This window comes from Macrobrachium rosenbergii, chromosome 9 (assembly GCF_040412425.1).
Source record: "Macrobrachium rosenbergii isolate ZJJX-2024 chromosome 9, ASM4041242v1, whole genome shotgun sequence".
NCBI lineage: Eukaryota > Metazoa > Arthropoda > Malacostraca > Decapoda > Palaemonidae > Macrobrachium > Macrobrachium rosenbergii.
In genome coordinates this window covers 53,182,041-53,194,928 of record NC_089749.1, presented here as the reverse complement: position 1 = coordinate 53,194,928, position 12,888 = coordinate 53,182,041, and the positions used below count along the sequence as shown (strand labels likewise).

At 35.5% G+C, this 12,888-nt stretch overlaps 1 protein-coding gene across 1 annotated transcript in view; it reads left to right on the top strand.

The window, feature by feature from the left end:
• Positions 1–74: 74 nt before the first annotated feature.
• Positions 75–12,888, top strand: part of Etfb (Electron transfer flavoprotein beta subunit) — an 18,149-nt gene continuing 5,335 nt past the window's right edge. Inside the window, exons 1-4 of the mRNA XM_067109106.1 lie at positions 75–369; positions 5,018–5,176; positions 11,114–11,353; positions 12,338–12,478. Of these exons, the coding sequence (XP_066965207.1) occupies positions 316–369; positions 5,018–5,176; positions 11,114–11,353; positions 12,338–12,478 (594 nt within the window). The 5' untranslated portion in view covers positions 75–315. The remainder of the gene's footprint in view (positions 370–5,017; positions 5,177–11,113; positions 11,354–12,337; positions 12,479–12,888) is intronic.

Genomic DNA, 12,888 nt, shown 5'->3' with positions numbered 1-12,888 from the left:
TTATAGATCGAATTTTTTTATTCCATGGTTGATGGTTGGTTTACTTGGTTTTAGATTTTCCAGAGAGAGAGAGAGAGAGAGATTCTCTCACTGTTCCTTTAATCAACGATTTAAATTACTTCGTAAAATGCTGACTTCTGAATATCTTATGAATGGTTTGTTGAAATGAATCCCAGTAGAGAGAGAGAGAGAGAGAGAGAGAAGCACCACCGTTTCATAACTCGGTCCATATCGTAGAAGAAGTCCCTTCGGCAATTGGCAATTTCCCCTGGATATCTTCACCGTCAGCTGTTGTTTAATTGTCTGCGGTAAAAGATGTCTTTGCGAGTCTTGGTCGGCGTGAAAAGAGTCATCGATTATGCAGTTAAAGTGAGTTAACTGGACAGACTTTTCAGTTTTTCTGTTACGTTTGTATTATTTGTAAATTCTCCAATTAGGTTAGAGCTCTCCGGCACTGTAGAGTTACGTAGGGCAAGCTTTAGGCCTAATTGGGCCTACGATGTCGTTAAGATAATCAGGAAAATATAATTTCAGGAATTTTGTAGAATTTGTTTAGAGTGTTCCGGATTTCTGGGTTAGGTTTTGATCATACCAAGAAGTGACTTAAGCCTAACTAGGGCCGGCTAGGCCTATGCATGGTGGTTTTCCTTACATGGGTTAAGCCCAGGCCTATAGATTAACTTATGAGTATTTTATGTCAATTTCTTCGTAATTTTGCCGTAATTTCATGGCTGCACCATAAAAGATAACTTAGTGTCGGAGGTCAGTAGTTTTCGACTGACGATTTTTGCGTTTTTCATTACGGAATGCTTTTGGAGAACTCGATAGGCTTCCTAAGTGAGATACTAATTGGGTAAGGTAGGAGGAACCTTAAGTTTCTTCAAGTTTCAGTGCCCATTTTCTTCTGTCTTATGTTTATGGTCGCTTTGTATTATACTCCATCGGCTCCTTCATGGCGAAAAGGGCAGGGCATGGGAGGTGACCGGCGCTGCCACATCATATATTCCCACTCACGTTGTATGGTATATGAAGGCAGCATAAGTTATACAACACAAATATAATTGGTTGCTGATCAATTTTTCCCAATTATTAAAGGCCCTCGTAATTTTATAGCATTTAACAACAATAAAACAACACGTTTATTCTTAAACGTGACAGAAAAATTTCCAGCGCTGCCACCTCCTCTCTCACGTGTTAAGCTGACCTCAGGACATGAAGATGTCAAACAGCCCGTGCCTCCACAAGGGAAGCTCGGTGAAAACACTCACTGACTCATTAAGGAGTCTGTCGCCTTACAAACAACATGGAAGGAATTCCTCGTTCCCGCATTAATCTTTATCCACAGGCTCGAGAAATCGTTCATAGGGTCGTTAAGTACTTGTCTAAAGAAAAGGCAAACCGTGGACCTATTGTGGATATCAGAAAAACACTGCAACGCGCCTCAGAAGCAACAATGATACCGGAGAGAACAATCAGCAGGATTTGCAAAGAAGGCAAAGATACGGAAGAGAGATGCGGTACAGCAATTTTCCTGGAACGGGAGAAGCATCAACCGACAACCGTGACAGATTTTGACGATTTTGACAAGAGCGTTTTAGACTTTTATGTAAGGAAGGAAGTACCAACGCTTGATTTAATCAAAGAAAAGAAGATATATGAATAGAAAAATGTTATGAATACTCTTACTGGAAAGAAACGAAGGACCATATTATGAATAGATGATAAATTAAATAGTTGCTGGTAATCTTATTTGTGTAACCTATGTATATTTATGCTGCGCGCTCTTATCTGTCTACCCACACAATCCTTTTCAAATGTCATTAGTTCTCTCTCTCTCTCTCTCTCTCTCTCTCTCTCTCTCTCTCTCTCTCTCTCTCTCTCTCTCTCTCTCTCTCTCTCTCTATATATATATATATATATATATATATATATATATATATATATATATATATATATACATATATATATATATATATAATATATATACATATATATAGCCTATATATATGTATGTTTATAGACACATATATATGCACAGTATATTGACACAAAAACAAGTAAATTAAAAGTGCGGAAGTCCAGTAGCGTGAGATAATCACAAGGAAGGTCCAAAAAGAGATTCAGTTAGGCCTATATGAAAAACAGTGTCGAGGCAATAGGGAACACCCAGAAGTATACTGCTCCCAGGAGACATTAACAAACGCCAAGGAGGTTAAACCTCCTTGACAGAAGCACGGATTAAAAGGGGTAAATGGGAAGGGTAGGCCTTTAAAAACTCGAGAGAAGTACATTTGGCAATGTAGGGGACAACGCCTGAATCGCCATGAAGGTGGCGATAGAGTATAGGGCTGCTTTACTTTAATGACACTATTCGATATTGGAGATATACTGTACTCTTATGTGTCTGTCATGCTTAATACAAAAATTGTACCAAAACTTAGTGCAGATATACCATTACTGAGATATTTACTAATGTAAGTTTTATTTTTTTAACATTCATTCCCTTGGGGCTGGTATTAAACACAGTACAAATTTACCATTACTGAGATAGGCCTATTTAATATCATAAATTATATTATTTTTTAACATTCATTCCCATGGGGTTGGTACTAAACACATTGCTCATGGGAATATTGTGGTGTAAAATATAAATTATCAATATGTTAAGTGGAAATGGCCCAGGCACTGTTTCAGTAAGACTGAAGACTACTACCACAGCCTGGTTCCTGGCAGTTGGCACCTATAATATTCACCACATTTTTCTTGTGATTTTGTTTATGTTTATGCCTTTTGTTTGTGTTTATATTTACCATCATTTGTTCGTGAATTTACGTTCATCCCCAAGGGGCTGGCACTAATCATGGCACCCATTTTGCAGTGGTAGTCTTCAGTTTTACCACTGTATCTTTTCTTTATGGTTTCTTGTTTGGGAGAGAGTTCTTAAGCCTGTGTCATTGCTATAACCTCCTCGCGCTAACCTGGCGGAGAAGCCCCGCCCACCACTGTAACTGCATGGATTGCAGGGTTCGTCAGTATTGTATCTATTTCGAATTTAATCAATAACAAGCATACAAAATATAGCATATCACTACAAAATCTTGGTGTAATATATAAATGGTGGGCGGGGCTTCTCCGCCAGGTTAGTGCGAGGAGACTATAGAAGTGTTTTTGGTAAATTTTTATACTGATAAGTAGTCCAGCTTGTATGAATGCCATGTTCACTGAATCTCCACAGGTATAAATATTGAAGTAGAGATGGTAAATACTGTATCTTGGTAATGGTAAATTTGTGGTAAATATTAATATGCTCTTTGTAGTAAACATAATAGGAGGCATAAGACCAAACAAAAAACTCCTTTATTCAGAGCTGTTGTTAGAGCAAAAGAATACCATAGTTTTTGGCATCCTATGACATTTTGGTACAAATGCAATAAAGGCACCAAAAGGTTTGTGTGAGCTGTTGTCACTCTTGCTGAATCATTTTTCACCACAATAAAGCCAACTTCTTGGCTGTTGCTGTGATACTCTGATTCTTCAAAGACATTAACTGTTTATTACATGTTTAATGCAATTCTGATTGTTAATTTTTGGTGCGGACCACTCGTTTTTGAGTTTCATCAGCCTCCCATACAAAACAGTTATGTGGGGTACCTGTGGGAAACTGCGTTTTATTTTATGGGGAACCAAAAACAAGTGAATTGCACAAACAGAAATAGTGTTAAATGAATATCCACAAGATGACCAGCTGGTAAAGACATATTATATAATCATTATCTATCATAAAGCACAATATTATGACAAAAATATAACAAGGACAGTAACAGGGATGTATTCTAACCTATCAGGGTACATCCCCAACCTGACCTGACCTAATCTCAGAAGTTGTAAGCCTTACTTTCCCAAGCCTAACATAGGGTGTTGGTACTCACTAGACTGTGGCTGTAAATCATGAAATAAATTACAGATACGTATTCATCTCAACCTAACTTTGCAACCAGAGCCCCAAGTGGCAAGGTGGTACCCATGATCACTCCCTTAGCATTACACGCAGGAGATTTCAGCCAATAATTGACTATATAAGCTTTTTTTTTTGTGTCGATAAGTGGCAATTGTCAGTGGAAGGGATTACTTCCAGATGGATGAGGTTATTTTACATGTTCTAAAATATAAAACGTCAGTTATGATTGCCATCAGCATGTCTTACACACAAGGTAGCCATTATGAAAATTAAGAAAATGTGTGAATAATGACTGAAGTCTGAAAACATACAGGTATTTAAGCATAAGAATTTATTAGGTGGTTCAAAACGATAATTAATTAATACATAACAGAAAAAGGAAAAGTTTACATAAGCACTTATCTCCTCCCAGCCCCAGCCATGTTCACAAACTTTCAGAATATACCTTCAAAACAACAGTAGTAAGATTTATAAGATGATATAAGCCCTCATAATTTTATCAGTAAATACATGGCTCATTCACTTGCTCTCATATTTCCCATGGAAAGGGCACTAAAAATTATCATCATTTGACCATTTCTGATATTGAATTCAGTGGTGGCAAGGAATACCATAGTACAGAATTATCCTTTCTTGCTTAACAAGAGATGTACAGTACTGTATATGTGTTTTGTCAGGTAATAAACCTAATGTTATCAATTTTGCATCTAGTAAGCAATTCAAATATTATGCTTGTAGTGCAAATGCCAGCTTTATGTAGATTTGGCTGTAACACTCAGCCGTGTAGAGGCTTGTTTATTAAGTGTAGCCTATGTGCCATAGGTCTCTGCCCCCAGATTGTTATGCGTTACGTATAACTGCAGTACCAATGTTACAGTGGGTTGATGTACTTGATATTGCTGTCATTAGGAGAAGGCATAAGACAGTCTTTCTCATTCGCTATTGCCACCATCAATGGGCCAGTGTTTGATGGGAAGGTGATGAATTTCCACATATTGGCTGGAAGAAATTGACAGACTGCTGTGTATTAATGTGCTGCATGTTTCTTGTTTGTTACAGATCAGAGTACGCCCAGACAAGCTGGGAGTGGTAACAGATGGTGTAAAGCACTCTATGAATCCTTTTGATGAGATTGCTGTGGAAGAAGCTGTGAGACTCAAGGAGAAGAAGATTGCTAAGGAAGTCATTGCTGTATCATGTGGACCAACACAAGCACAGGTAAGTTGTTGATTTTGTAACTGTTTGACAGTGCATATTTGTAGAAAGGTTCTTGATAGTTAATTGGTAGAATGTAAGATTTTCCTTTAACGGTACCCAGGAACATGAAATTATAAGTGTATTTCCATGTAGACTGAGTTTGTTTTATCTTGATAGGTTATCTAGAAAAAGGGGTAATTATGGAGCACAAGTATCATTTGCGATAAGGCTGTGTGAGTGGATTGATAATGAAACCCGGTATAAACTAGTTTTTACTGGTGTCTTCTCTCTTTATGGTAGTAATTGTACTTAATATGTACCCTATGATTTTGCATAAGTAGGAAGTGCATATGAAATAATATGAAGGGTCACAATTAACTTTTATTCATTTCTAGAATATTTGGTGGGTGATCAGCTTTTTTTAATCTTACAGTTTTAACAAAGGATATGCTTTAAAAGTATTTATTATTATTATTATGAAAAATGAAAGTAATTAATATGTTAATTCGCTAGGTAACTGCTAAATCAAGAATAAAACTTGTGCAACATCATGAGCTTCAAACATCTATCCATTACATTGGTTGTCTCCACCTTCTTGCGCACTTATGCTGCTTAGCTATTAAGACCCTTCCTTTCCAACACCCCTGTTAATTCCAAAACACACAGTATACCCTTTTTCATGTGCCACTTCTCTTCCCATTTCTCACCTTTTAGCCCTACTTATTACGCCTATGTTGTACAGACAGTGTCAACAACTTTTTCTTTTATTCTTTCATTTGCATTCAGTACCCCACATACCTTGATTAAGAAGGCACCTTTCTTCTGTTAAAAATCCTTACTGAGACACTGCTACCGACTTTCCTTCACATGTACTGTGATTCATCTCTGTCTAATTTTATCCTCAGTCATAACATAAACTATGATGCCAGATAAGTTATAATTGTTCATTCATTGTTTCATAACATAACTTTTCCCAAAACTTACAAGAATCAATTATTTCCATTCTTTCACAGCCTGAGGCAGCATTCATTGACCCATCTTTTTCTACTTTAGAAATACCTTGTAACTTTACTATGACTATATTCCCTTTCAGTTGACGCCTTTTTAAAATAGTTTTAAACTCCTCCATTAATCTTTGCAACTTAATGTCACTATCACCAATTAACAGAATATCTTTTGCAATATCATTCATCCCAGATTCCATTCATAACAACTTAATCACTTTCTTATATGCCACAAACTTATATGCACTCTTACACACTTTTCTTGATTTTTCTCACCATTGATTTCTTTGTCCTTTGACAAAACTGTATTTTGCAAATGTATATATAAGAATGTATGAATTGCATGTTTGATGAGAATATCTTGTAGTTTATAATGCTAGTAAATCAAGTAATTTTATACATTGATGACTTGGACGATTGTGAAGTCAGTTTTTCCAACATCGAGGCGTTTTCCTTAGCATAGAGAGGGTAGCTTTAGAGGGAGACAATATTACTGGGGACATTACCACTTTCATACAATATCTGCTGAGATATAGGTGAACTCCTTTTGCAGAAAAGTAACACAGCATAGCTGCACCATGTCTACACAGAAGGCCTAGGAGTGCCTTGAACCTCCAACATGTGATGTTCACCACTTTTATGTGTAAAGTCAGTCACTAAATCTCTCATGTTGCCATCATAAAAACTGCAGTAATATATGAGTATCAGTCGAGAAACATGCCAATCGCCATCCTGGGCCAAAGTATTTTTTAATTTAATTTATTATATTTTAACCCCTTCCCTCTCACATTTTTTATCCCAACTTCCAGTCTTTATGAAGCATATTTTTTTATTGTTTATTTCTAAAGCAAATGCTAAAGTGATAAATCACCTCGAATATTTCTTAAAAAAAAATATTTTTTTGTCAGGATAGTCTTCAACTATTACATAACTTCTCAAGGCCGAGTTTTCTCGGAAATTATAAAAACAAGGAAAATAACAAATAAAGAATATATTTATTGCATTTTTTCTTTATTTTTATTCTTTCATAATTCTTCAGTATAACAACAAAATAATTACACATGATAAATGTAAAACTTTATAACATAACTGATCTTCAAAAGAAAATAAAAGGAGCAAATTTTTATTACAAAAAAATAAAATCTTGCATTTATGAAAAAATGCAATATGAAAAGTAAAGCCTGGTGACTAACATAGAAGAAAAAATATGATGACAAAAATATAATACTTTCAATAGAAAATGTAAAGGTTTCATTATCACAAGAAGAAAAAAGATTCTTGCCTTTATGAAAAAGTAATAGAAAAGGACAAATTGAAATGAAAGGTTTTACCTTCATCATAATGAATAATACTTTTCTTTCCGTATTACCTATTTCAGCTTTATATTTTGAAAATAAATGTATTTACTCCTGTACAGAACATAAAATAAAATAAATTCTTTCATCTTTTCCTAAAAGTTATCCTTCGTGTGATATATCCTAAAGCAAGGAGTTATACACAGTGCTACATCACACACTAAACAGCAGTATCTGCTTTCCTTCCTTAGCCTTTTTCCACTTGCATCTCTCTTTCTGCTACAAACTACACATTGCCTTGTGGGGTTACTTTTCTTTTCTGTAGGTGGCATGACATCTGGGAAGTGCCTTTCTGTAAGACGAAGAGGGTGAGGTACACTACTTGGTCGTCCTACTTTTGATGACATCATAGGTGTATGGTACTTTTTTATGGTCTCATCAATCACTTGAAGACGGTACTTTAGAGCTGTTGCTTCTCCTCCTGATTTGAGATACAAAAGATAGGAATTCCACAATGCGAAGTCGACAATATGAAAGAATATTTTCTTGTAATACCTCTTTCTCCTTTTTCTTGTAAGAGGATAATCCTGGAGACGTTGATCTACTTTGTCAACCCCTCCCATTGTGTTATTGTAGTCCATAACTAGTTTAGGCTTCTTCACCAATTTTCCTCTTTTTTCTGTTTCTACCATTTCTATGTTATGGACTGTGGAAAGTAATACATCTTTCTTATCCTTCCATTTTATTGCTGTTACTTTTCTTCTTTTGTAAGCCACCATACCGCCTTTCTGCAGTTTTTCTTGTTTCAATCCAGAGGGCATTTCCTTTCTATTAACACGGACAGTGCCATATACATCTGTTTCATTTTCTGTCAGTAAATCTGCTAATTGGGGAGAGTTATAATAATTATCCATTGTAAGGCAATAGCCTTTTTCAGTAATGGCTTCATCAGCGTCATAACAATTTTTGAAGACACGGAAGGTCTTCATAATCATTATCAAACATTGTTCCTTGACCTGTATAAATGACAAAATTCCAAACATATCCTGATTCTGATTCACACAACATGAAATATTTTATCCCAAATCTAGCTCTTTTTAGTGGCAAATATTGTACCCAACCAAGACGTCCTTTATAAAGTAAAAGACTTTCTTCTATAGCTACATTTTGTGCAGGCGTATACATACTTTTGAATTTGCTAACAATGCTATTATAAAACTTCCAGATTTTGTTGAACTTTGGGCAAGGATGAGTGGCAGGGTCAAAATCCTCATTATTTGACAAATGCAAATACTGTTTTATTTTGCAAAATCTGCGATGTGGCATAATTTTAGCAAAAATTGGTGTGTGTAACAAAGGCATCTTAGACCAGTATTGACATTCTTCAGGTTTCTTTACAATCCCCTGTAGCATAATAACACTAAGGAAAATCCTCATTTCTTCCCGATATGTTGGGTGCCATTTCTTTTTCTCTGTTTCTGATTTTCCACTCAGCTTTTGTTCAGCATTCCCGTTCGTCTCTGTGACAATAATGTCTAAAATATTGTCATCAAGAAATGACTCAAAATACTGAATATATGTATTTTCTTCATCATCTTCAGTATTATATACATGATGAATTATATTATCACCAATAAAGGGAAATGCAGGCTGTGGAGGAGAGGGTGGTTTGTCATCCGAAATTGTTATTCTTTGCCAGCCTTGGTTATCAGGAACATTATCGTCATCATCTTCATCTGAAGTATCAGAGTATTTTGACGTCATATCACCATCACTTTCGCTCCCTGAATTGTCCTTTCCATCATAATACTCTGTATCACTGTCACTCTCACTACTCATGATAGTTATATCAATAATAATAAAAGAAAATCCACGAAAAACAATGGAAATCCTGCCTGATGAAAGGACGCGTCTCCAAAGGCCAACTGGCGCCAAGGTAGCTACAATTTTCTAAAAAAAAGGCACTTATATGCATAGAAAACGGCTTTCTATAGTGGGAGACTAATATAAACAACAGCCGAGTTTACTGGGAGTTGCTAGGAAAGAGATAACAGAATTTCGAGTATACTCGGGCTTACTGAAATATGACAGTTATCTTAAACCCGAGAACACACGGGGTTGAGCGGGAAGAGGTTAACAATGGCACTTGGCACGTTTCTTGACTGAAAAGCTCATATGTCCGTTTTAAATAAGACCTAATTCACGTTTAACCAATCACTTCTCTTCATATTCACTACTATGATCTCTGTTTTTTTTCACCACATTAAATTCAGGGTTGTGGGTCAACTTTATCTCAAAAACTGGATCCACACACTTTTCCTTGTCCAAACCCAGACTAGGTTTTTGCCCATCAGTCATGATCACTGTTTCAATAAAAAAAGAAATACCTTACACATTCCAATTTATGGACGTACAATTCATAGATGGTAATCTGTTCCATTCCTTTCCTTTCAACTAAGGGACCATTATCTTTCACCTTTTGATAATCAGCCCTTTACTCAAGACGTATTTTACACACCCAGTTCACTTAGTTGCACTAATGACCACTCTATATCATCAGTTCCAGGCATCCAGTGATATTCAGTTCATTCATTCATTCGCAACAGTCACATACAAATGTTTCTCTATCTGCTATCCCATTCCATATTAAGGTCTTCTTGTCTTCTGTGCTCGGTATTCAATAACAATTCAAAATGCTTTATCATCACAATACTGTGTACTCTTCGCAGCATCTGTTGCTCAGTAACATTTCTTATACATTTACTCAATTCTCTTCTTATTCTAATACTGTACAACTCATTTTTATCGCTACTATAGTCTCTTGTTTTTTGCCACATTTTTTCAAGCTTCTGTTTGAGTTTGGTGTTTTGACTCTTTGGTCTGGTTAAACTAAATGATAATAATTATAATGTACATTTATTTCCAGTATATAAATGGCTTTGATTAAACCTGCTTTTTTTTAATCGGAATCAACTTTATTTTTTGAAATTCTTTGTTTGCCATCATCTTCTTATGATGTACTTCTTTAGAGTTCTTTCTTGTCCTCTTTTTCTTCAAGCTATTCTTACCATCCACTTCTTTAATTCATGTTCCCTGTGGACCTACACCTGCAAACATTTTTGAAACATCTCCAACAATAGACCCCCATTCAGAACACTTCCAAAAGATTCCCCAGCCTTTTTTGCACAACACATCAACCAACCAAATAAGTTATTTCTTTTTAGACAAAAGTTCTTTCATTCAAAAGTTGTGTTTATAATTTTGTAATTTATGTAAAATATGTACAGGTATATTAAAAATGCAGAAAAATGTCTATAACATAATTATCATGCCTTTTAAGAGAAGTTAGTGTTCATTTGTTAGTATTACTGTATTGTATTTCTTCCCCTGTTTGAGTGGGTACCCACCTACAGTGTCTCTTGTGTGAGGCACTGTAGATAGCTGGGGCCTTGTTGCTTTATCCCTTGTGACCAGTTTTTTTTTTTTTCCTCATTTAACTATTCAGCTTTCACTGTATTGCTTCTATTTGTTAAAATATACTGTGGGCTATTTTAATGAGAGTTGAGACATGACTTATTGGTTTGATTAAATCAGTAATAATAATAATAATAATAATAATATGATAATAATAGTTCTTCACTCCTTTCTCCAAAATTCAGGAAACCATTCGAACAGCACTAGCCATGGGTGCTGATAGAGGAATTCATGTTGAGGTGCCAGCGAAAGAAATGGAAAAATTAGAGCCCCTTCATGTATCCAAGATTTTAGCTAAATTAGCTGAGAAGGAAGGAGCAGAACTTGTTATTGTTGGTAAACAAGCTATTGATGATGACACCAACGCTACGGCTCAGATGACTGCTGCTCTTTTAGATTGGCCACAAGCTACTTTTGCTTCAAAGGTATTTGTTCCTTTCTGTGTTGATAGCTTGAAGTTTGTTTATCCCATATGATATTGGGTTTTGCTCGACACTAATTGTTCACAGAAAACTTATGTTCCTACTGTAATGTTTGTATAAAGTGTTGGTCTCTGTGATCACTGTTGTAAGTGTACTTGATATTTTCTGTGTAATGTATTTGAAAATTTTCATTAACATTGAAAATATATTTTTAGTTTCTTCTGTACTATTGTCTGCTGGTTGTAAATGGGTCTGGATTGACTAAAAATTCAGATGAATCATGTAAACTTGACACAGGTAAAGAAAATTTAGCCAAGCTCCCTGTCCTATGAAAGAATGGAATGGTACTGTATATCAATGGATAGGAAACCTTCCCTCATCAGCATTCAGTGTACTGTATATAGTTTCCCCCTTATATATGTAATCAATTTACACATTCAGTTTTTACTGTATTGGAAGATTTAAAGTATATTACAAGATATAAAGTATATTACAGTATTAAGAATATAAAGGAAATCCAAAAATTAAAATGGATTGCATGTAGCTGCCTACCTGAGCAACTGCATAACTCATTCATGTGTCCACTGCTTCCCCAGCCTTCATTGTCACATTGTCATAGTGCATTATTCACTGTGTTAAGTGTATCAAAAGCATATGCTGTCACTATTTACACAGTTTTATTGTTGCACATTATTCATTTTGATATACCCCCAAAGCAGCTAAAGTAGTGCTGATGTCAATGCTGCTGAAGTAAGGAAAATCCATAAAGTATCCACTAAAAGCAAATTTAAATTCTCATAAGTTAATTAAAAATTATGAAAAAGGTGATTTTTATTTTAAACAAAAAAGCACAGGGTACCATGTGCCCCAGGAGAGATTTTAAAATTTATCCTTTAGTGTCAAATGTGGGAGGGTTTGGAAACCAGCTTTAAGAACAACAAAAGTTGTGCAGATGTTGACAGTGAAAAATATTCTCTTAATTTTCAGATTGAAAAGAAAGATGGTGAACTAGAGGTGGTGCGTGAGATAGATGGTGGTCTAGAAACTATCAAGGTGAAATTACCAGCTGTAGTTTCTGCAGATCTGCGTCTCAATGAACCAAGATATGCAACGTTGCCAAATATCATGGTAAAATGAAGCTTAGGAAATGTTTAAAAGATAGTTTTTGCAATATATGATGATATTCTACAAACCCAATAATTATAAATACAGTAGTTTATTCTGTAAAATGGTTGTTGTCACACCAGCTTAACAGTACTCGAAAGTGGTAGTACCGTACTGTGTATGCCTGAGTCAGACTCCAGGCTGTACATATTCCTCTGTGTAGATTCTTATGGGCTGCCCTAGACCAAGAGCCTGTACTAGCACAAGGCTAGCATAATAAAAAACAAGTACTCTTTGTGGCTTTTTCAAAGTCAGTAGTGCTACTGGTCTTCCCAGGTTGATTGTAGGGTTACTGCTCAGAGTAGCAAATTGGTATTTAGGCAGTAGGTAAGCCTCTCGCACAGCAAATACTGTATAAATTTGTTTACTTTGTT